At 40.5% G+C, this 27,263-nt stretch overlaps 1 protein-coding gene across 3 annotated transcripts in view; it reads left to right on the top strand.

Moving 5' to 3' along the window:
• The window catches only part of phkb (phosphorylase kinase, beta), a 132,136-nt gene extending 108,463 nt beyond the window's left edge, over positions 1–23,673 (top strand). For 2 of the 3 annotated variants that reach the window (XM_075471329.1, XM_075471505.1), the window contains 11 exons: positions 12,947–13,005; positions 13,300–13,462; positions 14,196–14,277; positions 14,544–14,601; positions 14,807–14,897; positions 18,260–18,465; positions 18,940–19,074; positions 19,425–19,554; positions 22,012–22,119; positions 22,334–22,480; positions 22,634–23,673. In XM_075471329.1, the coding sequence (XP_075327444.1) occupies positions 12,947–13,005; positions 13,300–13,462; positions 14,196–14,277; positions 14,544–14,601; positions 14,807–14,897; positions 18,260–18,465; positions 18,940–19,074; positions 19,425–19,554; positions 22,012–22,119; positions 22,334–22,480; positions 22,634–22,771 (1,317 nt within the window). In that variant the 3' untranslated portion in view covers positions 22,772–23,673. Of the gene's footprint in view, positions 1–12,946; positions 13,006–13,299; positions 13,463–14,195; positions 14,278–14,543; positions 14,602–14,806; positions 14,898–17,083; positions 17,175–18,259; positions 18,466–18,939; positions 19,075–19,424; positions 19,555–22,011; positions 22,120–22,333; positions 22,481–22,633 lie in introns of all 3 variants that reach the window. The other variant, XM_075471418.1, reaches the window with a different exon arrangement.
• Positions 23,674–27,263: the final 3,590 nt, after the last annotated feature.

Raw genomic sequence — 27,263 nt, 5'->3', positions numbered from 1 at the left:
TACAATCTTCAGACCAAGCCGCACATAAGTTATCATGTGGATTTTTTTACTTCACTTCCGTGTAACCGCGACAGCCAATCAAACTCTACGCCGATGCGTAAACGGGACATTTGGCCGTATCTCTGCGATGCATTGATGTATCGATGCCAAACTTGTTGCATGGACTCAAGACGCCTTCCTGAGCAGCCCAAGCCTTGCCTATTGGGCCATTCTGCTAGGACCCCCACATTGCTGCTTGCAGCTATATTTATTATTATTCCTCTACTTTCTGCTGCAATTGAAGTCTATGGCAGCCCCATGAACGCTATGGTAAAAAGTTGTGAAATTTGGCACACGTAATCAGCCAAGTGCCAAAACCAAAGTCAAGAAATTTCATGCCCCAAGAGCTTACTCTCTAGCGCCACCAACACGCCAAAGTTCAAAGTGCATTAAGCCTAATAACTTTGGACTACTTGGTCCAAATTTCACAAATGAGGCATTGTTGGAATCCTTGGATCATGACGAGTCCAACGCACCCTATGACGTCAATTTGCGTATACTTAGATTTTCCGCCATTTTGGATTTTATCAAAAAGCTTAAAAAAGCATTTCAGGTCACAGAGATTGTCCAATTATCACGAAACTTGGCACATAGACTCTTAAGACCAAGCCGCACAAAAGTTATCGTGTGGAATTTTTAATTAGGCTTCAATTTTTCCATAAAAGCCAATCAAACTTGAAGTTGACGCCCCCAAACCGGAAGTGAGGTCATATCTTGGCAACCATTTGATATCATGACGTCAAACTTATAACACAGACTCAAGACTGCTAAGGTAAGAGGCCCAAGAAGTTTGGTGACGTTCGGCCTATAGGTGGCGCTATATGTAGCAAAAATGCATTTTTGCTCATATCTTTTGACCCGTTGGTCCACATTTCACAAATGAGGTACCAGTAGAATCCCTGGATACAGACGAGGTCAACACACTCAATGACGTCATTTGCGCCATCTTGGATTTTCCGCCATTTTGAATTTAATCAAAAACCTTCAAAACGCATTTCAGGCCACTAAGATTGTCCAATCTCCACGAGACTTGGCACATAGAATCTTCAGACCAAGCCGCATATAAGTTATTATGTGGATTTTTTTATTTAACTTCCGTGTAACCGCGGCAGCCAATCAAACTCCATGCCGACGCGCAAATGGGACATTTGGCCGTATCTCTGCGATGCATCGATGTATCGATGCCAAACTTGGTGCATGGACTCACGACGCCTTCCTGAGCAGCCCAAGCCTTCCCTATTGTGCCATTCTGCTAGGACCCCCACATCGCTGCTTGCAGCTATATTTATTATTGGGGGTCCTAGCAGCGAAGCTGCAGGAACCCATTGTGTTAGTAGCTTTTCCTATTATTATTATTATTATTATTATTCCTCTACTTTCTGCTGCAATTGAAGTCTATGGCAGCCCCATGAACGCTATGGTAAAAAGTTGTGAAATTTGGCACATGTAATCAGCCAAGTGCCAATCACAAACTCAAGAATTTTCATGGCCCAAGAGCTTACTCTCTAGCGCCACCAACACGTCAAAGTTCAAAGTGCATTCAGCCTAATAACTTTTGAATACTTGGTCCAAATTTCACAAACAAGACATCATTGGAATCCTTGGATCATGACGAGTCCAACGCACCCTATGACGTCAATTTGCGTATACCTAGATTTTCCGCCATTTTGAATTTTATCAAAAAGCTTAAAAAAGCATTTCAGGTCACAGAGATTGTCAAATTTTCACGAAACTTGGCACATAGACTCTTAAGACCAAGCCGCACAAAAGTTATCGTGTGGAATTTTTAATTAGGCTTCCAATTTTCCATAAAAGCCAATCAAACTCGAGATTGATGCCCCCAAACCGGAAGTGAGGTCATATCTTGGCAACCATTAGATATCATGACGTCAAACTTATGACAGAGACTCAAAACTGCTAAGGTAAGAGGCCCAAGAAGTTTGGTTACGCTTGGCCTATAGATGGCGCTATATGTAGCAAAAATGCATTTTTGCCCATATCTTTGGACCACTTGGTCCAAATGTCACAAATGAGGTACCAATGGAATCCCTGGATGCAGCCGAGGTCAATGCACATCATGACGTCATGAGCGCCATCTTGAATTGTCCGCCATTTTGAATTTAATCAAAAACCTCCAAAAAGCATTTCAGGCCACTGAGATTGTCCAATCTCAACGGAACTTGGCAAATAGAATCTTCAGACCAAGCCGCACATAAGTTATCATGTGGATTTTTTTTATTCACTTACGTTTAACAGCGACAGCCAACCAAACTCTAAGCCGACGCGCAAATGGGACATTTGGCCGTATCTCTGCGCTGCATTGATGTATCGATGCCAAACTTGGTGCATGGACTCACGACGCATTCCTGAGCAGCCCAAGCCTTCCCTATTGTGCCATTCTGCTAGGACCCCCACATCGCTGCTTGCAGCTATATTTATTCCTCTACTTTCTGCTGCAATTGAAGTCTATGGCAGCCCCATGAACGCTATGGTAAAAAGTTGTGAAATTTGGCACACGTAATCAGCCAAGTGCCAAAAGCAAACTCAAGAATTTTCATGGCCCAAGACCTTACTCTCTAGCGCCACCAACACGTCAAATTTCAAAGTGCATTCAGCCTAATAACTTTTGAATACTTGGCCCAAATTTCACAAACAAGACATCATTGGAATCCTTGGATCATGACGAGTCCAACGCACCCTATGACGTCAATTTGCGTATACTTAGATTTTCCGCCATTTTGAATTTTATTAAAAAGCTTAAAAAAGCATTTCAGGTCACAGAGATTGTCCAATTTTCACGAAACTTGGCACATAGACTCTTAAGACCAAGCCGCACAAAAGTTATCGTGTGGAATTTTTAATTAGGCTTCCATTTTTCCATAAAAGCCAATCAAACTCGAGGTTGACGCCCCCAAACCGGAAGTGAGGACATATCTTGGCAACCATTTGATATCATGACGTCAAACTTATAACACAGACTCAAGACTGCTAACGTAAGAGGCCCAAGAAGTTTGGTGACGTTCGGCCTATAGGTGGCGCTATATGTAGCAAAAATGCATTTTTGCTCATATCTTTGGACCTCTTGGTCCACATTTCACAAATGAGGTACCAGTAGAATCCCTGGATAAGGACGAGGTCAACACACTTAATGACGTCATTTGCGCCATCTTGGATTGTCCGCCATTTTGAATTTAATCAAAAACCTTCAAAACGCATTTCAGGCCACTAAGATTGTCCAATCTCCACGAGACTTGGCACATAGAATCTTCAGACCAAGCCGCACATAAGTTATTATGTGGATTTTTTTATTTCACTTCCGTGTAACCGCGGCAGCCAATCAAACTCCATGCCGACGCGCAAATGGGACATTTGGCCGGATCTCTGCGATGCATTGATGTATCGATGCCAAACTTGGTGCATGGACTCACGACGCCTTCCTGAGCTGCCCAAGCCTTCCCTATTGTGCCATTCTGCTAGGACCCCCACATTGCTGCTTGCAGCTATATTTATTATTAATCCGTTTCCGCTGCAATTGAAGTCTATGGCAGCCCCATGAACGCTATGGTAAAAAGTTGTGAAATTTGGCACACCTAATCAGCCAAGTGCCAAAACCAAAGTCAAGAATTTTCATGCCCCAAGAGCTTACTCTCTAGCGCCACCAACACGTCAAAGTTCAAAGTGCATTAAGCCTAATAACTTTGGACTACTTGGTCCAAATTTCACAAATGAGGCATCGTTGGAATCCTTGGATCATGACGAGTCCAACGCACCCTACGACGTCAATTTGCGTATGCCTAGATTTTCCGCCATTTTGAATTTTATCAAAAAGCTTAAAAAAGCATTTCAGGTCACAGAGATTGTCCAATTTACACGAAACTTGGCACATAGACTCTTAAGACCAAGCCGCACAAAAGTTATCCAAGGGAATTTTTAATTAGGCTTCCATTTTTCCATAAAAGCCAATCAAATTCGACGTTGACGCCCCCAAACCGGAAGTGAGGCCATATCTTGGTAACCATTTGATGTTATGATGTCAAACTTATAACACAGACTTACGACCAAGATGGTAAGAGGCCCAAGAAGTTTGGTGACGTTCGGCCTATAGGTGGCGCTATATGTAGCCAAAATGCATTTTTGCTCATAACTTTGGACCCCTTGGTCCAAATGTCACAAATGAGGTACCAATGGAATCCCTGGATGCAGCCGAGGTCAATGCACGTCATGACGTCATGAGCGCCATCTTGGATTGTCCGCCATTTTGAATTTAATCGAAAACCTTCAAAAAGCATTTCAGGCCACTGAGATTGTCCAATCTCGACGGAACTTGGCAAATACAATCTTCAGACCAAGCCGCACATAAGTTATCATGTGGATTTTTTTACTTCACTTCCGTGTAACCGCGACAGCCAATCAAACTCTACGCCGATGCGTAAACGGGACATTTGGCCGTATCTCTGCGATGCATTGATGTATCGATGCCAAACTTGTTGCATGGACTCAAGACGCCTTCCTGAGCAGCCCAAGCCTTGCCTATTGGGCCATTCTGCTAGGACCCCCACATTGCTGCTTGCAGCTATATTTATTGGGGGTCCTAGCAGCGAAGCTGCAGGAACCCATTGAGTTAGTAGCTTTTCCTATTATTATTATTATTATTATTATTAATCCGTTTCCGCTGCAATTGAAGTCTATGGCAGCCCCATGAACGCTATGGTAAAAAGTTGTGAAATTTGGCACACGTAATCAGCCAAGTGCCAAAGCCAATATCAAGAATTTTCATGCCCCAAGAGCTTACTCTCTAGCGCCACCAACACGCCAAAGTTCAAAGTGCATTCAGCCTAATAACTTTGGACTACTTGGTCCAAATTTCACAAATGAGGCATCGTTGGAATCCTTGGATCATGTCGAGTCCAACGCACCCTATGACGTCAATTTGCGTATACTTAGATTTTCCGCCATTTTGAATTTTATCAAAAAGCTTAAAAAAGCATTTCAGGTCACAGAGATTGTCCAATTATCACGAAACTTGGCACATAGACTCTTAAGACCAAGCCGCACAAAAGTTATCGTGTGGAATTTTTAATTAGGCTTCAATTTTTCCATAAAAGCCAATCAAACTCGAGGTTGACGCCCCCAAACCGGAAGTGAGGTCATATCTTGGCAACCATTTGATATCATGACGTCAAACTTATAACACAGACTCAAGACTGGTAAGGTAAGAGGCCCAAGAAGTTTGGTGACGTTCGGCCTATAGGTGGCGCTATATGTAGCAAAAATGCATTTTTGCTCATATCTTTGGACCCCTTGGTCCACATTTCACAAATGAGGTACCAGTAGAATCCCTGGATAAGGACGAGGTCAACACACTTAATGACGTCATTTGCGCCATCTTGGATTGTCCGCCATTTTGAATTTAATCAAAAACCTTCAAAACGCATTTCAAGCCACTAAAATTGTCCAATCTCCACGAGACTTGGCACATAGAATCTTCAGACCAAGCCGCAAATAAGTTATTATGTGGATTTTTTTATTTCACTTCCGTGTAACCGCGGCAGCCAATCAAACTCCATGCCGACGCGCAAATGGGACATTTGGCCGTATCTCTGCGATGCATTGATATATAGATGCTAAACTTGGTGCATGGACTCACGACGCCTTCCTGAGCGGCCCAAGCCTTCCCTATTGTGCCATTCTGCTAGGACCCCCACATCGCTGCTTGCAGCTATATTTGGGGGTCCTAGCAGCGAAGCTGCAGGAACCCATTGAGTTAGTAGCTTTTCCTATTATTATTATTATTATTATTATTATTAATCCGTTTCCGCTGCAATTGAAGTCTATGGCAGCCCCATGAACGCTATGGTAAAAAGTTGTGAAATTTGGCACACCTAATCAGCCAAGTGCCAAAACCAAAGTCAAGAATTTTCATGCCCCAAGAGCTTACTCTCTAGCGCCACCAACACGTCAAAGTTCAAAGTGCATTAAGCCTAATAACTTTGGACTACTTGGTCCAAATTTCACAAATGAGGCATCGTTGGAATCCTTGGATCATGACGAGTCCAACGCACCCTACGACGTCAATTTGCGTATGCCTAGATTTTCCGCCATTTTGAATTTTATCAAAAAGCTTAAAAAAGCATTTCAGGTCACAGAGATTGTCCAATTTACACGAAACTTGGCACATAGACTCTTAAGACCAAGCCGCACAAAAGTTATCCAAGGGAATTTTTAATTAGGCTTCCATTTTTCCATAAAAGCCAATCAAATTCGACGTTGACGCCCCCAAACCGGAAGTGAGGCCATATCTTGGTAACCATTTGATGTTATGATGTCAAACTTATAACACAGACTTACGACCAAGATGGTAAGAGGCCCAAGAAGTTTGGTGACGTTCGGCCTATAGGTGGCGCTATATGTAGCCAAAATGCATTTTTGCTCATAACTTTGGACCCCTTGGTCCAAATGTCACAAATGAGGTACCAATGGAATCCCTGGATGCAGCCGAGGTCAATGCACGTCATGACGTCATGAGCGCCATCTTGGATTGTCCGCCATTTTGAATTTAATCGAAAACCTTCAAAAAGCATTTCAGGCCACTGAGATTGTCCAATCTCGACGGAACTTGGCAAATACAATCTTCAGACCAAGCCGCACATAAGTTATCATGTGGATTTTTTTACTTCACTTCCGTGTAACCGCGACAGCCAATCAAACTCTACGCCGATGCGTAAACGGGACATTTGGCCGTATCTCTGCGATGCATTGATGTATCGATGCCAAACTTGTTGCATGGACTCAAGACGCCTTCCTGAGCAGCCCAAGCCTTGCCTATTGGGCCATTCTGCTAGGACCCCCACATTGCTGCTTGCAGCTATATTTATTAATCCGTTTCTGCTGCAATTGAAGTCTATGGCAGCCCCATGAACGCTATGGTAAAAAGTTGTGAAATTTGGCACACGTAATCAGCTAAGTGCCAAAGCCAATATCAAGAATTTTCATGCCCCAAGAGCTTACTCTCTAGCGCCACCAACACGCCAAAGTTCAAAGTGCATCTAAATGCATAACTTTGGACTACTTGGTCCAAATTTCACAAATGAGGCATCGTTGGAATCCTTGGATCATGACGAGTCCAACGCACCCTATGACGTCAATTTGCGTGTGCCTAGATTTTCCGCCATTTTGAATTTTATGAAAAAGCTTAAAAAAGCATTTCAGGTCACAGAGATTGTCCAATTTCCACGAAACTTGGCACATAGACTCTTAAGACCAAGCCGCACAAAAGTTATCGTGTGGAATTTTTAATTAGGCTTCCAATTTTCCATAAAAGCCAATCAAACTCGAGGTTGACGCCGCCAAACCGGAAGTGAGGTCATATCTTGGCAACCATTTGATGTTATGACGTCAAACTTATAACACAGACTCAAGACTGCAAACGTAAGACGCACAAGAAGTTTGGTGACGTTTGGCCTATAGGTGGCGCTATATGTAGCAAAAATGCATTTTTGCTCATATCTTTGGACTCCTTGGTCCAAATTTCACAAATGAGGTACCGATGGAATCCCTGGATAAAGACGAGGTCAACGCACATCATGGCATCATCAGCGCCATCTTGGATTTTCCGCCATTTTGAATTTAATCGAAAACCTTCAAAAAGCATTTCAGGCCACTGAGATTGTCCAATCTCCACGGGACTTGGCACATACAATCTTCAGACCAAGCCGCACATAAGTTATCATGTGGATTTTTTTATTTCACTTCCGTTTAACCGTGGCAGCCAATCAAACTCTACGCCAACGCGCAAACGAGACATTTGGCCGCATCTCTGCGATGCATTGATGTATCGATGCCAAACATGGCGCATGGACTCACGACGCCTTCCTGAGCAGCCCAAGCCTTGCCTAATGTGCCATTCTGCTAGGACCCCCACATCGCTGCTTGCAGCTATATTTTTAAATATGTTTACAAGTCTGTTTGCACTTTTGTTATTGTCTATCTATTGTTTTATATTTATTTATACAGTTTTACAGATTTCTGTTTAAGAAAGATAATTATTTTATTCAGTTATTTTGTTTTTTTGTAATAAAGTACATTTCTGGTAGACATTTGTTTTCCATGTGTTTATATCACTCAAAAATATGCATTTAATTCAATTCAGGCTCGAGTCAAATAGTTAAAAAAATCATTTCACTTACAAAAAAAAGAGCCAAAAAAAAAAAAAAAATCACCTGCCAATGAGGTGTCCCTTATTTTTTTTTCAATGAGTTGGCAACCCTAGACACACGCACAGTACAGAATGAAAAATCAGAAAGCTTTAGTACAGGGTCAGTTAATGAGCTATGCATTTTTGTTATGCTTGTTTGATAGTTAAGACCATACTATTTTCTTAACACGGTAGACTATACTTATTTTTTCTTTTTTTTTTTTACTAAAACTAGACTAAAACCCTTTTGAGTTTTCGTCGACTAAAACTGGACTAAAACTATCACATATAGAAGTGACTAAAACTAATAAGCATTTTAGTCCAAAAGACTAAGACTAAAGGCTCGTGTATACTTCGCAGCAGTGTGTCGCAGAGAGCTTGTCGTAGACACGACGCAGTTATTTTTGATTTATGCCTTGAAGCGCTGTCTGCGCTATGTTAATCCCACGCCACAACGCAAGAGGGACAATCACGAACAAGCTAGGATTGTGGGTGTTACGGTTACGGAGGTCATTCAACAACAATGGCGACTGGACGAATGCGCACTTTGATTGAGATGCAGCTGATCGATCTAGAAATAAAAGAAATATTGCTACTACTGGAGCTGGCAGAGAGGGAAAGAATCGTCACGGTTAGCAGGGTTAGCGTCACCATTAGCCGGTTAGCAAACTGGAAATATGCATAGTGTAGAGCGGATGTAGAGTTGACCAATCAGAGGCCTCCTTTCTCTCCTCCCTGCGGCGATGTCTGCGGCACTGTCTGCGGTCAATTTTGAGGAGGTGCACCAGAGTGTCTGCGTAGTGTCTGCGGGGGGGGGGGTATATCTGCGTTAACTGCGACACACACGCAGACAACCTGGTTTCCGAGTATAAATCAGGCTTTAATCAGGCTTAAGACTAAATCTAAGATGGTTGTCAAAAACAACACTGCATGCTGGATGGTTTGATGTGGAGTGCCTCCTGTTTGACATCCATATATATACATGTCACTTAGATCAATCCTGCACATCTTCAGGGCTTGACAGAAATATGCTGAGACAAAATTCCATCTTACCCTTTTTTCTGCATAACCAACAAACAAGTAAATATGAGATGGGTCATACAGATACCAGTTTTGTTAAAGAAAACTATCTGTGACAGAAATGTTATGTGTTTAAGCAGGTGAAAACACCTGGGTTGATGGGACGCAGGGGTGACAACCCTAAAAAAATGTCTCCTCTGCCATTTAATTGAATTCCCATCTGAAATAGGAGGCCCTGTTTCTGCTGCGCAATAAACTGTGTCTGGCACTCAGCAGCGCAGCTCGGATTTAATTGAAACTAGTGCTAGCTTGTCCTGCGTTAGTGTGACTGGTATGGATTGCAAGTGTATTTTACACTCTGTAGCCTGTACTTCTTCTGTCTTCCATTGAAAACATTCCACTGAGGGAACCAGTTGAGGGCTACATGGTGATGTGGAGGTTAGCACCATGGCCTTACAGCTGGAGGGTTCCTGGTTTAAATCCCAGCTGGGGGGCGGGCCTTTCTGTGTGGAGTTTGCATGTTCTCCCCGTGTATGTATCGGTCCTCTCTGGGTACTCCGGCTTCCTCTTATCACCCAAAAACATGTATGTCAGGTTAATTGGTGTCTCCAAATTGTCTCTAGGAGTGAGTGTGAGCGTGACTGTTTGTTTGTCTTTATGTGGCCTTGTGATGGACTGGTGACCTGTCTAGGGTGTGGATACACTGTGGCTTTCCCAGACTTCACAAGCAGAGTAATGAATCAGTATTAAAGCTGTTGCATTTCATGAAGGGTGTCTACAGTGCAACTGTCGAAGGGGAAATCTGCCACCGACTCTCTCCTTTTGGCTCAACTGTTCTTGAACAAATTGTGTTGTTCACAGTTTTATCTCTGTCAAGTTATCAAGTTTTCCAATCCTTACTCCAGAGTCCTTCATTTATTCCACAGCGTTCCCGTTTCTATTTGCACTCGACCTTGATTTATCTGATTAAGTTTTTATCTGTTGTTTGCCTGCTAAAGGTAGGTGTGGTTTTAGCCTTGACTATGTGGGAAAAGAGATAGGGATTAAGCTTTGTTTGGCTCGTAAAAAATACACTGAACGAAAAAATGAGATGAATAAAGTAATTCCCTTCAGGACATTTCTTACTTTTTGTGAGGAAGCTGTAGTAAAATTTGAGTTATACCCATGAAGACCTGATGCCGTATACAGTGAACCCTCGCTATAATGCGGTTCACCTTTCACGGTCTCGCTGCTTCACGGATTTGCATCGTGCATTGTGTTCTGCATTCTGATTGGCTAAACAGTCTCTCCGCTTCTACTCTACCTGTGTGTCAATAACGTTGCGATTTAATATGTACACGTACACGTTCATTACAGATCTCAAACATAATCGATGGTGGCATGTCGGTATATAAGAATCTTTTTGCCCAGAAGAAAAAATAGAGCGACAACAACTACCGATAACTAAGCTCTTCTCTCGAAAAAACACACCTGCACCGCAGGCTTTAGAAGAAAAAAACGCTACAGAGCGGAGTCATGCAGCGGCTCAGTCAGAAGAGCAGTGAAATACACGTGAGTCACTATTTGTCCCACTGTACTTTGTATTTCTTTTCAAAATCATTTTTCATTTTCTCCCGTTCTAATCCAATGACTCGGGTCGCGGTGGGGCGGTGCTGATCTCCGCAATTTGAAGCTTTCAGTTCGTATTGATGATGAAAATGATTATTTTACAGTACAGTAGGTATTTGTAAAAAAAAAAAAAAAACGTTTATACAGTACTTTTATGTGTTAAACAAATGCTTGGGCCTGTAAAAAGGATTTGTTCTTTGGTTTCAATGTGTTATGGAGTATTTCATTGTATAATAATTGTAAAAAACATAAAGGTTACTACTTCACGGATTTCGCCTATCACGGGTTGTTTTTGGAACGTAACCCCCGCGAAAAACGAGGGTTCACTGTATTCATTCTTTTACCTGTCAAACCTGCTGATAAACTCAAGAGCAAAGTCAAGTCTTCAGAGACTGAGGAATTCTGTTTTATTTGACAGTTTTCCATTTTTGAGACTGCTACAGGTTTTAGAGGTCTATTTTCAATAAAGTTTCAGAAAATGAAATAATAAATAACAACTACCACTAAATTTGACACAGTTTCTTCACTAGAAGCAGTGATCAGTGTTGGCAACAGTAGTGTTGGCAACAGATGATAAACCATTAAACATGGATCTGGAGCAGTATGTTTTTAATGTGAAGAGGAGACTATAATCTTTAACAAATGTGAGGAATCTAAGGATACAATCCAGATACGAACCAAGGTAAATGCAACACAGTTGCTGCAGCCAATACCAGAGATGAAAACTGGCAGAACACTGCAGACTGTGAGAATGCACAAGTTAATTAAGCTAATTCACATCACTGCCCCATGATTAAGATGGAGTAGATCTGACTACAATTACAGTTGTGTGTTTTGTTAAGTTAATGTGTCGCAGGTGTATTGTTGTAGTGTGCAAGACCCGGCGGGGTTCAGCAAGCACCAAACAACCACAACAGCTTGAGCCAGTTAATAAGCTTTCTCTCAGATACTCATTTGATGAGATTCAGGCTATAAAGCATTTATAAAACAAAAAAGAAGAAGAAGAGTGATTTACATGATCAAATGTTTTAATGGTTTTAATGAAGTTTTTGAAAATTAAGGTACTGACTGGCCGTCTGAAATAATCCGGCAAAGATGACCGAATGTGGTGCTATAATGTGTAAAAACAATAGTTTTAATAAAAAATAAAGTAGCGTTCATTCCAAATCCCAATAACTACTAGGTTTACTGTTTTAGTTAGTCTCATATCTCAGATGGTTTCTTTCTTAATTGTAAAATAATTGATTGCTCAGTAAAGGATGCTTATCTGTTGCTCATCTCTTATCCCAAATACAACCTGCTCTGGGTCAGATTAGCTTTTCAGCATAAATCAACATGGCGATGTACCTTAGAAACCCAGATGTAAACCCAAATAAGCCTTGCTGGGTCACAAATCCTGCTGCAAAGAAGGAAGAGAAAGACTCCTGGAAAAATTGGGCTAAGGTAGAACTACAAAAATGAGTGACTTTAACCACATCCTTTGTCAAATGACAGGTTTTGGAATTCTTACTTCTCTAATTGTGTGCGAAGCAAAGATGTTCACATATTATGTTCTTTTTTTCTATTTTGCCCTTTTAGCTTTTCAGTAATTTTTTTTTGCTATTCCTATTGAGTAGCCTATTTGCTATTCACTTTACAGCTAACTCCCACAGCTTTGAAAAATCTCTGCTCATCTTATTGTTATGAGGAGCAGGATCGCTCCAATCCTGCATCTCTTATTTTTCTTTTTAAGTTGGCCTCAGTTGGAATGGCTGATACCAAATTGGACCGCAGGACGAGGGCAACATGAACAGCACTTATTATTTGTCTGTTAGAAACTCATTACTGCATTTGAACACATTTGTCATTTGAAATGGTGAACCTAGTTCCCACCTCACTACATTTATTTTATAGTATGTTTACAGTTTACCGTTGTTATTTATACTGAGTCAAACCCCCTCTCTGACTCCTCCCCTCCTGCTGCCATGTAAGCCATTTGAGATCCATTTTCACTGCTACAGTTTTATTTCTTGCAGGTTGCAGTCCATGTCAAAAAGTAGCTTTAAAGTTGATTAATTGTGTCTTTATTTCTCTTCAACCTTTTAGACACTGATATCTGGAGCGTTTGTGGAGCAGCTGGACTTTCTGCGTGTCAATGAGGCAGAGTGAGAACTCCCTCTGGTCCTTATGCTTTCTATGTCAGATGTCACTGCCCCTATCGTTACTGTTAAAGCTGCAGTAAAACTAATGCAGAGAGTAAATTGGAAATGTTTTGTTTTATTTTTTCTTAATAAGTTTAGCTTAAAACAACAAAAACATTTAATTATTTAAACAGTATTTTAGTGTCACTTTAAAAGTTTGGTCTGGGCAAATTAGAACATACAAAATTATTTTTCGATCTGTTGTCTGTTTCTAAATTACATACAAAATGATCTGTTTCTGTGTTTGTGTGTGCAAAGGATCCCAGAGTTTAAGAGCTTTGAGGAGCTGGAGCTGCCGAAGCACTCAAAGGTGAAGAGACAGACGAGCACGCCCAACGCCTCAGAGATGGAACAGCAGCCAGAGATCAGTGTTGAGGAGTGGCAGGACAAACCCACCAATGAGATCATACAGAAGTTTCATGTAAGTTGATGGACTTGAATAGCCTGGGAATTCCCATGCTGCTTTGCGCGCGATTTCATTCACACTGCAAAGGCAGCCTGGAAACCATCACCCTTATTTTTTGCCTGAGTTAGGGAACCAATCACAGAACGGGGGGGTGTAGCAATACGATGACGACACCGAAGGTTGTAGAGTGTTAATCCAACATGGCAGCGGACACAATGTTACCGTTCGATGCAGCCTTAGAAAGTAGCTTTAAGTTTTAAGTAGCTTAGAACGCATGTTTACTTTTATTTTACTTTTTTTTCTTGTTCTTCCTCGTCGAATTTCTGTCGCTCTACATACGCCATCTGGTATAAGTGATACAATTGGCTATGAATCGCACGCAAAGCAGCATGGGAAGAACCAGACGCCATTTGATAGAGATTCGTAGCGCCCAATAAACGGCTCTAGGCATTCGTAAACCACGCCTCAAATACGAGAAAATGCACACCTAGTTCCCAGACCACCATCTCATCGAGATGTGGACGCGTCAGCCAGGCTAGGACTTGAAGGGAAAAGATCCAGAAATTCGTAATAATCTTGTTTAACAAAATGCATACACTAATGCCTGATATAGGAGAAAAAACTAATATTGGTGAATAGAAAAGCTCCCATCCTTTGCAGAGCTGGGATATACTGTGACTATCTGCACATGTAATGTAAGACCTGTCTCATCTTCGATTTGTCCGTGTGTACGTGTGTCTTTGTGCAGGACTGCGACTGCTTGGCCAGTCAGGCTCAGCTTGCCAGCATCCTCCTCAGAAGAGAGGGGGCAGATTTCCTCGCCAAAGATGGTAACTACACACTGCGAACTACTGCATAACTTAATAGAATCAGTCTCAAATTTGTACTGGAAAAGAACAGCAGAAGAGATGAGCAGAAATGTGATAAACTCAGTTTGCAGCTTTGCTCTTTTATTGATGATTTTTTTTCTTCCTGAAGGAAAAATGATGGCATGTTTTTCAGATTTGTCATATCTGCCTTCATTGGCCATGTTGGGGATAAATCTTCAAATGACAAGAAAATGTTTTTATGAAGTCTGAAACATTTGTTTTTCCAGAAAATCTGATGGAAGAACTGGAGAGACTCTACAGAAGAGCTGGAAGCAGAAAGCTTTGGTCTGATATTCTCACTCATGCACACAAATATATAAAGTGCAGGTCTCTAAAAAAATTAACTCATTTCTCATTCTGATTTCCTAGAGGCTCCTTTAATCAAACACATTACCGTTGTTCCAGAAATGTTCCTGTCTATCATCCTCTTAAACCATCCTCTCATGTTGACACTTGACCATAACTGTTATTTAATCTGGCTGAACTGCAGGCTGGCAGTGCGCCAAGCTGCTGCTAATATCAAGAAGTTTGCCAGCTCTATAGCTCCTCACATCACTACAATTCTGGTGAATGGGAAACAGGTAATGTCTAGGCAGAAAAGGAGCAAAGACCCTGCATGTGTGGTCACGGTTAGCTGACCAGCTGGAGAGCTGTGTGAGGTTCAGCCCTGTCAAACTTTAGGATTTTCTGTGAATACAGTCTTCATGGGGTGTTTTAAAAGTTTTTTTTTTTCTTGAACCTTCATAAAGTCAGTATTTCCTCTTTTATTGTTCAAACAAGTTGACTGGAATACAACCGAAATTAAGCAAAGTCTAAAAAAGGGAAAAATAGAAAGAAAAATGTGTGCAATACATATAATGCAAAAAGGGAGATAAGCTTCAAATTAAACAAATACCATGTAGTGATGTACAGTTATGCAGAATTTACAGCAAAACTAATGATCATCCAGTGGTCTCCTAAAGAGACTTCTCACAGTGGTGTTTATTCGACCAGTTTTTACTCTCTGGGGACAGTTGTAACTGAACACACCACTAGTTTCAGCTAAAGTTACAGTATTTCCAGTGCAACTACCAGGCTTAGTTTAACAAAAAGAGCATTGCTAACTCTCACACAGTCATGAGTTTGGTTGAGCTAGCTAGCCCACGCTAGTAGTAACCTTGACCTGGATGTATTCTGAAGCTTGTGGTCAGTGTTGGCTTTCCTCCACATTAACCAACACAGAGACTGGATCTCCGCTTCTGCTCCTTTATCGTCATCACCTGCTGCTCTAAGGCTGGCTGTGCACTGCAAATGAAATAGAATTTGAATTTGAGAAATAGAATTAGAGACTTTGATAAAGACATCTATGGTAAATGGAAGACCTTTATATTTGAAGTGGTAGCATAAAAAGGCGAAATTAGTTTTAGTTTTTTTTAATAATGAAAGGGAACAACTTTGAGGACTTACTGTACTGATTTTTAAGACCATAAAAAATGAATCGTTCCCCACTTTGATTGTTGTTCTCTCCAGTGATCTCCAGATCCTGCTCATGTGTCAGCACAGGTGGTAAACAGTTATATGCTCAGTTATCCCAGATTCTTTGGATTCTTTTGCTTGAGTGGGTTTCCCAAAGCAAGGACATGTAAAAGCATGCACACCCCCTTTTCTAGAGAATACCAAACAATGCTGAATCAAAAGGTTGCTAAAATTCTATTTGGTTTGTGGTTTGCTGCTGGCCTGGTTTACAGCTACTGACCAAATATGATGATTGTCACAACTCACGACTGATTTTATGTTCAACTCCTTTGGGGTCAGTGTCCATTGTTTGATTTGAATATGCTGACTGACATGACAACTTTTATTGTATGCCGTTATATTGTATATAACAGCATTATATTATTCATATTTTAGAAAAGAGGAACTTGATTATACTACAAAAGAGAATAGCCTGGTGTTTTTAGGGTTTATGCTTGGTGAGAAATAGCATCAATAATCAGCTCAAATACTTACTTACCACAAGCCAGGAACTGAGGCTTGAAATAGGTTCCTCAAGAAAAGACTTGTGGTGTGACAGCACATTATGCTCCCTAAATTTGAAACATTTGTTGCCTTTTTTTTATACTGTGCTCAAGAAATAACTTTCTATATTTTAAGGTTTAATGATGGACCATCATTAAAGAAAGAGTTGTCGTCAGCATATAATCAGAGCTATTGTGGTGTCAGCTGATTGTATGACCCCATTAATGACATCATTTCATGTATTCACTGCTTCTGTGAGGGTTGCTTCACGTCCATGTGTGTGTCAGCTCCAGCTATGTGAAGGTAACCAGTTTCTGTGCGGAGACTTTTCCTCATAGGATTCCTGCAGGCGAGAGGAGGAAGCGGTTTGAAAGAGGCACAGAATCTTCTTATCGAAGGATTCATAAATTTGTGAACATTAAAATATTTAAGGGAAGGTAAACCTTTCATTTGGCCTTTTAATAACTTAATCATTCGCTACGAATCGTGGTTGGAACACACGTACTGTGTTAGTATTGTAGAACAGGTTTGCTGTGACCCTTGCTAACAAATTTATGTGGAAAAACTTTAATGTGTTTAGAACAATTTGAATGAATATTGGAAGAATGGAAAATGGGAAATTCCTTTTCTATTTTGCATTAATGCTATCAGTGACACATGAACGAAACAAAAGCCAAACCACCCAAAAGAAGTATGTTAAATTCCAAACTGTAAGTTGTTATATGTCACAAATATTACAAGAATGTTCTTGTGTCTTTTCGCCCACTAGGTCTGTTGTCCGTCTTGCTGCCAGTCTCTTAACTAAGCTAGTGGACAGCCTTGCTCCAAGTATTACTAGTATTTTAGTGCAAGGCAAGCAGGTAAGTTGGCACGTAGACAGGTGGGCTTGACTAGCGACTTTTCCTTGTCTCAAACTGTTGTAGAAAAATTTTTGGCCATTGATTTTAATGTTCACTGATCAGAAAATGAAATTAGAAATATTTGATTTTTAAAGCTCCTGCTGTCATCCTATGGGAATTACACAGGCCAGCTGCTTGCTCATGTTGCTCATCACAACTCACCTCCACTGTGTGTGCATTCGAGCTGTAGTAAGACTGCCAGTGTGACCACACAGAATCCTAATATGCACCTTGTCTGGACACACTATGTGCCAATTGATACGCTGTGACCCGTGAATTTGTCTGATACCTTCACCTCATGCTGGATGACTTTCTGCGTATCATTTCCTGTCAAGTGTTATTCAGAGATTAGCCTCCCCTCAAGGGTGTCAGTTATCGCACCTCATTTTTACCCCTCTGAACATTTTTAGGCATTTCATTATGCTGAAGTAGCTCAAGGTGTAAATCTGCATATAGATTGCCTACCGGAGGGAATGTTCCTCTCAACATGATTGGAAAAGCAGATTTAAAATTTTAAGATGAATGCGTTCCTTCTTTTCCTATCACAGTTCTGTAGGAAAAGAAGAAGCACGACTCCCTTTAAGTCAGGTTAATTTTGATTATATTTTGTATTGAAATCTCATAATGCATTTCCTTTGGATTCACAAAGTTTATTTCCCGCACCAACCTTCTTTTTGCTCAGTGAAAACCAGTTTAAATGAAGAGATTAATTATGCGTCCAAGTTTTAGATTTCATCAGGTGAGGGTTTTGGTGTCCTCTCATTAGCAAGATTGCTGAGGCGTAATTTTCAAAAGAAGCTTTTGAGAAAAAAAATACAAAAAGTGTCATCTTGAGATTTGTAATTGTTTACTCCTTTTTATGGGAGTCTGGGAGAGGAGGCCAATTTCAAAGTGATTTAACAAAGATTAATGTAGGAGTTGTGCCTTTCAGAAAGCACACTCTTGCACATGTTGCACACTGCAGAAAGCTCTGCATCTGGGTGCAGTCTTTTTACTCCTTTTCCTGTGCGTGTGTTTGTGCGTGTGCTGTTGCACGGGATTATCAGGTGACTCTTGGTCTATTCGGGCATGAGGAAGAGGTGATCTCCAACCCACTGTCTCCAGGGGTGATCCAGGGCATCATATACAGCAAGTGCTCCCCTTGCGGCGGTGAGAGGGAGGCTGTTCTCCAGCAGGAGCTGGTCATCCACATCGGATGGATTATCTCCAACAACCCTGAGCTGTTCAGCGGCATGCTCAAGATCAGAATTGGGTAGGAACAAAGTCAGCTTCAGGATGGGTGTACTGTTGCCCCTGACAACTCTTTCTTGTTTTGTCAAGCAGGATTATCTCATTCAGCACTTGCACTTTGCTGTAATTCTCCTTCTATTATGAGAACATTAGCTGAAAAAAACTATTTATAACATTTTAGGTTATTTTCTTAATTTGATTTTGCAGTTGTCTGGGTTGGACGACATTCCATTTAAATGGCTTCTGTTCATTATTGGAGACACTTCTCCTCCAATTGTTTTTTTTTCCATATATGGCATCAAAAACATTGAAACACAATGTTGGAAGTTCTGTGAGGTTATGTACAGTGTTGGACTTTCAACTTTTGATTTGACCCCATTTACCAAGATAAATCCACTTTTATTTGTGAAATGAATTGTGAATTGGTGCCTCGTTGACTCGAACAGGGTTCATTTTGTGGTCTTTAACATCATGTGTGGTTCATGTGAATTTCCAGATGGATTGTTCAGGCCATGAAACACGAGCTGAAGATCCGAGCTGGAGACATGCCACCTCAGGACATCTACCAGCTCTCCCCCAGTGACATCAAGCAGCTCCTGCTGGACGTCTTGCAGCCGCAGCTCACCAGCAGGTACTCTGAAGCACACACACACTATTAGAAATGTTTTCTATGCCCTCTCCTTTCTTTAGAAACACACAAATCTGCTTTTGAAGACAGCTTTATCTTAACGCATTTACCTTTGGTGTTATCTTTTTTGTTTTAATTATTTTATCTTCTGTCTTATCTGCGTTTCTATCTTATCATGTACTGGCTGCTACCACAACTCAATTTCCTCCTGGGAATTATTAAAGTTTTATCTTATCTCATCTCATCTTATACACACTGACTCACAGACAATTTTGTCAAGCACAACAGCTACTATAATTATTTTCCTCCTGTTTATAAGACTTGGTTCAGCAGTTTCCCTGATTCCCCCTCAGGTCTTGGCTGAGCAGGCGTCAGATCGATGGTTCTCTGAACAGAACCCCTCTGGGCTTTTATGACCGTGTATGGCAGATCCTGGAGAGGACCCCCAATGGTATTATGGTGGCCAGAATTCACCTTCCTCAGGTACCCACCTCTCTACTCACAGGATAAATACACTGACCTTATGCTGGTTAAAGGTGACGCTGTGTTTTGTGTGCTGCTGTTTCAAAAAGCTACTGGTTATATATATATATATATATATTGTGGCTTTTTGCACAGACCTTTCTGTTGTGTTGTCTTTTAGTTTGTCAGCAAAATCAATAAATGTTTTAATTACAAAATACTCACCCTGTGACATTTCAACCTGTCACAGAAGGAAAATCACAGCTTTAGAAAAAAGGAACAATGTTGGCTGAATTCCATTTAGCTGCATTAACCTTAGTGTTTTGGTAAATTGTATGGCGGCTCGCTGTTACACTCTCACTGCTTACTCAGACCGTCTGTTCATATTTTATTGACTATTAACAGCAGTATAGCGTAAATGGAGAGTTTTGCTGTTGCTAGTCGACACTATTTTGTGCGCAACATATTATCACTTTACAAAATGGGGGGTTTGTAGCAGATATTGTACATTGCTGATGAACATGCCATTAGATGCTTTTGCGCCCCTGGTTCAGACCTGTGAGAGCGCTACATTGTGTATAAATGTCAAATGCAGAATTCACACACTAAAAAAAAAATTGATGGAATTATGCATGTGCAAAGAACCTACATTTCTCACACATTCACTCATTTCAGAGTTTTTTTTTTCTGAACAGTTTAAAAAGAAAGCTGAACATATTCAGTATTTACAAAAAAAACAAACTGCCAGGGGCATTATTCTCTCAGTATCAAACCCTCAACTAAAGATTTTCATATCACAGATGGGAAAACAGCAACCTATCCTGTAGTTTTGAATAAAAGCAATTAATTCAGCCTGTTCATACTGTTTACAATTAATGTGGAACGTCTCAACATCAGCTTGTACAACAAAAATGAAAAAGGTTTCACTGTGTAAGTTAATTAAGGCTATTTATTTGTTTGTTTTTTATACTGGCACATCCGTATCTCTGGGGATTGCAGGTAATTTCATGAGCACTATCTTTGTCCTCTAATTCCCTGCTCTCGTAATGTTTTAACTACTGCTATCTCAGTTATCATGTTTTTAACAGAAGAAAAAAGCATTAGCTGCCCTGGCTTTGCTACTACCAGGACTGCCCCTGCCAGCAGCTGCTGCCACTGTTTGAACCAGCTACTGTTAAAATAGGAGACACAAGCAGTACTTCATGCTTAAAAACAGCTCGGCAGCACTGTAGTAGTTATCCACTCATCTTAAGTATTGTAATATTTCCCAAAACAGTGTCCAACTCTGCAGTAAGTAATGACAGAGACGAACTGCATCAACTGGCTATTTAGCTCCACTTCTGATAGACTCTCTTTTATTTCGAGCAGTTATTGGGAAACCTGGGCCCATATGGACATTTAATGGCTGATTATGAATAATTTAGCCACTTTTCCTTAGCTGCATCCTACTGTTCTTAGTAATGCAGCTCACACCCACATTAGCCACATCAGGTCCACAGAGGACGCCATCAGCTTCATCTTATACACTGCACTGCAACATCTGGAGCACAGAGGGTCCTATGTTTGGATGCTACACGTGGACTACAGCGCCACGTTTAACGCAATAACACCAGACATTCTCATCAGGAAGGACACTGTCAAAACCTGTTACCATAGCAAAGCAGTTACCAAAGTTACCAAGCAGGACACTTCTCATCCCGGTCACCATCTTTTCGAACTGCCCTCAGGAAAACAGTGCAGGGCACTCACTGACAGACTGCTGAACAGTCTCTGAAAAACAGTTGACAATGACTATAATTCATGATCATCCTCATTCATAAATCGTTAACTTTAAGGGGTATTCTGACTACTGTGATCTGGCACTTCATACATATATTTATATATATATTTAGATATTTGTCACTTTAGATCTGCATTATCTTAAATGATTGTCAGTTTTACCTACCTATATCTGGTTCAGCTGTTGTTGTTTTTTGATGTACAGTTTGATTTGTGTGTGACTATCATTTTTAATACGACTGTGATGGCCAACTGCAATTTCATTGTATTTGCATGCAGTGACAATAAAGACATCTTATCTTAACAAAGTGCCCCCTTCTTAAAGGGAAAAGCCCGTCTGGTGGAGAAGAGTTGAAGTAAAATTTCTATCAAACATATTTTGCCTTGAAAAGTCTTTCATTTTTAAACATTGTAACAGAATACAAAATAAGATGTATTTGTGATTTAATTGGGATTTATCACAACTGACTACATAGTCATGCAATAATTGTGATTGGAATTTTTAATTCAATGACAGCACTGATTTCAGCAAAGGTCACTCAAACACAGAAACTAGTCTTTTTATGTGCATGAATTACAGTATGTTCATTTCATAGCAGTCACAACAATCAAGAATACTCAGAATTATATCAAGCTACAGGATTCAGCAACTGATATATTTGTTTGTTCTCTTGCTTCTTTTTCAACATCTCTGTGCAGCAACCTACACTGTCTGATATGACAATGTATGAGATGAACTTCTCACTGCTGGTGGAGGACATGCTGAAGAACATTGTTCTGCCTGAGTACAGACAGATCATTGTAGAGGTATTCAGGCCAATTCACCAACACCACCTAAGTTCAGCAAGTGGAATAGAATCTAAAAATGGAGCTAACTTAGTTGATAATTGATTATCCATTTAGTTTAAAATTAGTTTTTGAATATTCCTTGTAAATACATTTAGATCAGTGAAAAATATTACATTGCTCCTTATTCCTTATAATAGTTTTTCCCCCCATACTCTTTCCTCCACGCTGTTAGTTGCTGATGGTGGTGTCCATAGTGTTGGAGAGAAACCCAGAGCTGGAGTTCAATGACGAGGTGGATCTGGACGGTTTGGTGAAGGAAGCCTTTAATGATTTCCAGAAAGACCGCAGTCAATGTGAAGGAACAGAGAAACAGAAACAGGTGAAATGTCCTGCCTTCATGTTGTCAGGTTACCCAGTACTGTGCCAGGTATCTCCACTGAATGTCTGCCCAGATTGTAACCGGCTCATAGATAGATTTTCTGAAAAACTCAAAAATTGTGTCATCATCTGTCCTTCACTCTGTTTGTCCCAGGTTAAAATGGAGACATTCTACAACACGCCACCATTAGGAAAGAGAGGCACCTCCAGCTACCTGACCAAGGCTGTAATGATCCAGTTACTGCAAGGGGATGTTAAGCCCTGCAAGGATGACCCATGCTCTGTCAGTTAGATTTCCAGAACTTCAAACCCTGACCCGTGCCTGCTGCAGTGTAGTCACCAAAAGCTCCTTTTAGGTCAACTTAGGATGTGTCACATGCTTTCCCAGTATAGCCTCCATGTATGTCCTTAAATGTTTGACTTTTTTGATTATTTTTTATGTTTGTTTGTTTTTCAATTGAGTTTTGATATTTAGAGATTAGTTCTAAAAGTTCGATATTTTGTCTGTCTGATATCTCACAGATTATACTGTAAATGACTTAATATGTCAAACTGAGAAGTGTGGGTCTGGTAACGGTGCATCTGGCACTCAGGGGCCTTTAACATGTGCTTTGTGTGATTTTTATTTCATCGCCTGAAACAGAAAACAGTTTCATAAAAAAACCTAAATGTTTGATCCTAATCAGAATGCAACCTTTAACCTTCTGCCAAACAGCTGAAAACCCATGCACATATAATCTCAGACTTTGGTGTTTCTTGTACTTTGGTGAGTTTCTGTCTGAGGGGCTTTCCATCCCTTACCTCTATGCATGCACAGTGTGCGGTATGACAATAGGCACCATTTCTCATAATTGTTGTTAGGATTTCTCTGAATGTAATAGGTTATAAAATCTCTTTGGAGTGGTTTATTTTGCAAAATGGGGTTCTGGATGACAAAAACTTCTCCTGATCTGAAGTCCGGGGGCTGAGCATCCTTTAAACACTGTTTTAGAAGAATGTGAACAGTAAAAAAGACTGTTGCCATTTGTAGGAATGATTAGTCTCACAGACTATTTTTTTGGCGTGCAAATTATTATCACTGTGATGAATCTACTCTGCGTAGTCATGGTACATTTGAGCATGTTTGTATGTTTGTTGCACAGGTTTAAAGAATTTATATCTATCAAAGAATAAAGTTATGGTGGAAATTCTAAATATTTTCCTCTGTTTCACTTCCCATCAGCTTTATAAACTGAATTTGAAAATAATACATGTCAGCCCTCTTTTACTCAACAGTTGTATGAATCTGAAATGTAGACATATCATTTCTTAACATGAAAGAGAAACATCTTATGTTCCTCAGATAAAACATAACCAGAAATGGTGTGTGACTGCTACGTCCCTCAGGGGTGTGTTTTGCATTGTACCACATCCTACCAGATACACCCACCATATTTCTTGAGCTCATTATCTATCTGCATCTCAGCACTGAGACTGTGTGTGCTGTCTTTCAACATTGACTGACTGACTGGCAGAGAGAGCTGGTTAAGATAAATGAGCTCTGCATCTCGGTATATCCATGTCAGCTCGTGCTGACGAGAGGAGTTCTTGGCCGTCTTCCTTGATAAATCTCTGCGCCAACATGACTTCCAAAGGATCTCAGAAACATTTTATACTATGTTACCAAGTAGTTGTACTCTTTGGGATGTAAGATAAAGAAAAAGTCCTTTTAGAGAAAATACAGGGAATTCCATAAAAGGGCTTCCACTTATACATTACCATGCATGACGCATGCTTGTATCACTTATGTGACTCTCTCTTAGAACATCCTATTTATCCTATGATATATAACGTGATCCCCCAGCCCCTCTGACTGCTGCATCATCATCACCTTAGTACTCGTGCAGTCCTGTGGATATTACCAGTGATGTTGTGTTTCTAAGCTGATGAGATCTAAAGAGTCATTGATACTTTATCTGGCCACTAGGAAGCAGTAGAGTTCAATGGATGAATCACGTCAGTGATGTTTCTGAAGTTTTTCTCTTCTATAACCAGTAAATAAGGAATTAGAAGAACGCATGGCAAACAAAACAACGGGGAATCTGGTCTATTGCCTGAAGATATTGTAGCATTATGTTTAGAATAATCTGCTCACATTACTCAACTGCTGTTTTCATATCATGACTTTGATGGTAGAGTATTAGTTAGACAATAAAAACAGCATTTTTTTTTAAAATCATGCAGCTTTGTTGTTTTCTGACCAACGGACATAAAAGGTCCAACCTGACACGGCAGTTGGTTTGTCCCACAGAATCTCTCTTAATCATGACCTCACACTTGTCAAGCTGCTGTGCCAGGTAGGAAGAGTGGCTTAATCCTCGCATGCGGGGAGAAAAACCGAAAGACAAAGAGGTGGGAACTGCCAAGAGGCCCTGTTGTTTGGCTCAATAGAGGAACACTGGCAACAACTTGGGGAAAGTGGAGTTTTTAATATATTTGAAAGATAGTATTGGGTAAAGACAGAGTAAGATGACACGGCACTAAATTGTCTTCAGTCAGAAAGATCAGTGAAGCAAGAAGTGCATCTGATTTATTATGACCAATAAATGAAACGAAAAGCATTTTACATAAATGTCTTCCTTTCCAATCTTCTTATTTTCTCCCTTTTGTTATCATGTCATCATATTTGTACACACACATCCCACTAGCACAGCAACCATGTATTTCTCTGGTGGTATATTGTCTTTATGGAGAGAAGCACCAGGGAGCATGATCACAGATGACAAACCCATGTGGTGTGCTCTGACTGAATGTTAATACAGAGGCAGCAAACACAGGGTTTGAAAGTCTGCATCTCATATAACACCTCCTGCTATAATACAGCAGGACATCCACCGTCTCCTCCCCTGATGTTATCTGGGTTTGAGATGTGAGCGAAAGCCAGACTGTAGAGAAAATGACACAATATCATGTGCAGTCTGTAGACAGCCACAGGAGAATTTATACAGCTGTTCCACAGGTGGTTGTCATATATCTTACATACAGTAGTGACTAAAAAAAAAATAAAAAATTGCTGGTTAGGCTTGCTGAAAACTCCTTTTGCCTGTTTGGATACCTTTTTATTCTGCTTGTGGTGAATGAAAGCGCCGGTCCAAATTTTGGGCAAGAAATATGTTACACACATTCATATCCGTTGCATCACATTCTGCCTCAGTAACAAGGTTCCATCAATTTGTTTTTATTCTCAGGAAGGTTCCTATCCTAGTAGAAGCCATAATAAGAGCTGGTCAAATTCTCTAAATTCAAACTAACTGAGCTTCAATGTCTCATTTATCATCTCATTCAGCACAAGAAAGCCTGAACCATCCTTAAAGAGAGGAGATGATAAACCCAGTACACTCTAGAAAATAACCAGTTTGGCAAAAATAAGATGCAGAATGAAAAGCCAGCTGTAACAGAAAAAAAAGTATAAATGTGACAGTTATGAAAATGCTGCAATAACAGCACACAGTTATCTCGTCTCCTGGAAGGCTTGGTGTCGGCTGTGTACAAGAAATCAGGCAGAAGTGTAGAGAATTAAAAAGAGAGATCGGGAGTGATGCTGAGTTCCTGCTCACTCGCGCTGACTACAGCATTGGGATTTCACTGTCACACTGTTGGTTTCAGAAAGTCCCAGAAATGATCAGACAGCCATCTTAATGTCACTTTATTAATAAAGATCCATTGATGCACACTGCCTCAGATACACATGTGGACACACTGTGGAATTCTCAGGAATTTCGGACATTTGTTATACTTTGACCTCCATAGTAGTGATGTATCTTGGTTGCAAATTGCAGCAATATTTATAGCAGATTTATAGCAAATAAAAAAAATGACTACATGCCGATGCAGATGTACTGTAGTTACCACAGCAACTTAAAGATTACATTGTGTTGATGTGTGCTGTTAGGGAATTGGTTGCGCTCCGATAAGTGCACTAAGCAGTGTGGTTTCTCAGAAACGTATTGTTTTTGTTATGACACAATAACGTTGCGCCAAGGTGATGCACATCCATCAACGTCCTATTTTAGAGATGGCAGTGAGCCCAGATATGCACACACACAAACACCCACACTGGAAGCCATATGGTCTTTGTCTTTAATCATTGCTAAGATCATCTAGAATATGAGTCAGTTCAGTCAGTCTGCTTTGTGGAGCTACCTGTGGTGAAAAGGTGAATGATGGCTCCAACAAATTCTCCATTAAATCCATTCTAAACACTTGGCAGGACCAGCACTTTACCCAGACAACAGTACTGTGTGACTAATTTCAAATATATGAAGCCAAAAGTTACAGTTTGGCCTAATTCCAACTGAATGTAACCGCAGGGAGGTTATTTACTGATTGGAGGCTGCATATTCAATACAAGCACTCTCGTGCTTTGGGATCCATAACAAACACATTTGGAGTCACTTTTGGCACTGAGCCTTTGCTTAATTAAAAGGAAACAAACTCTGTGCTATTAAGCTTTCCAGGTAATATACTAGAAAATAAATAATAAAGAACCAAAGGCATCAATTGCACTTTCACAACTGGAACTAATTTCCAACATGCAGGTTAAGCTCAAACGACCACACACACATTTAGCAGCTCGTCTTCATACACTCATTTTCTCTCGTACATACACAGCTCCAAATGATTGTTCCTCCACACTAATCCAAGAATACATAAAGAAGGCCATGCTGTTTGAGATATAAATGGAAAAATATATAATAGCTCCAAGGGTCTTCTCTGTAGTACTGGATTCCAATATAATGCCATCT

The sequence above is a fragment of the Odontesthes bonariensis genome, chromosome 1, assembly GCF_027942865.1.
Source record: "Odontesthes bonariensis isolate fOdoBon6 chromosome 1, fOdoBon6.hap1, whole genome shotgun sequence".
NCBI lineage: Eukaryota > Metazoa > Chordata > Actinopteri > Atheriniformes > Atherinopsidae > Odontesthes > Odontesthes bonariensis.
Note: the sequence above shows the minus strand (reverse complement) of the source record. Positions and strands in the feature narration are given on the sequence as shown.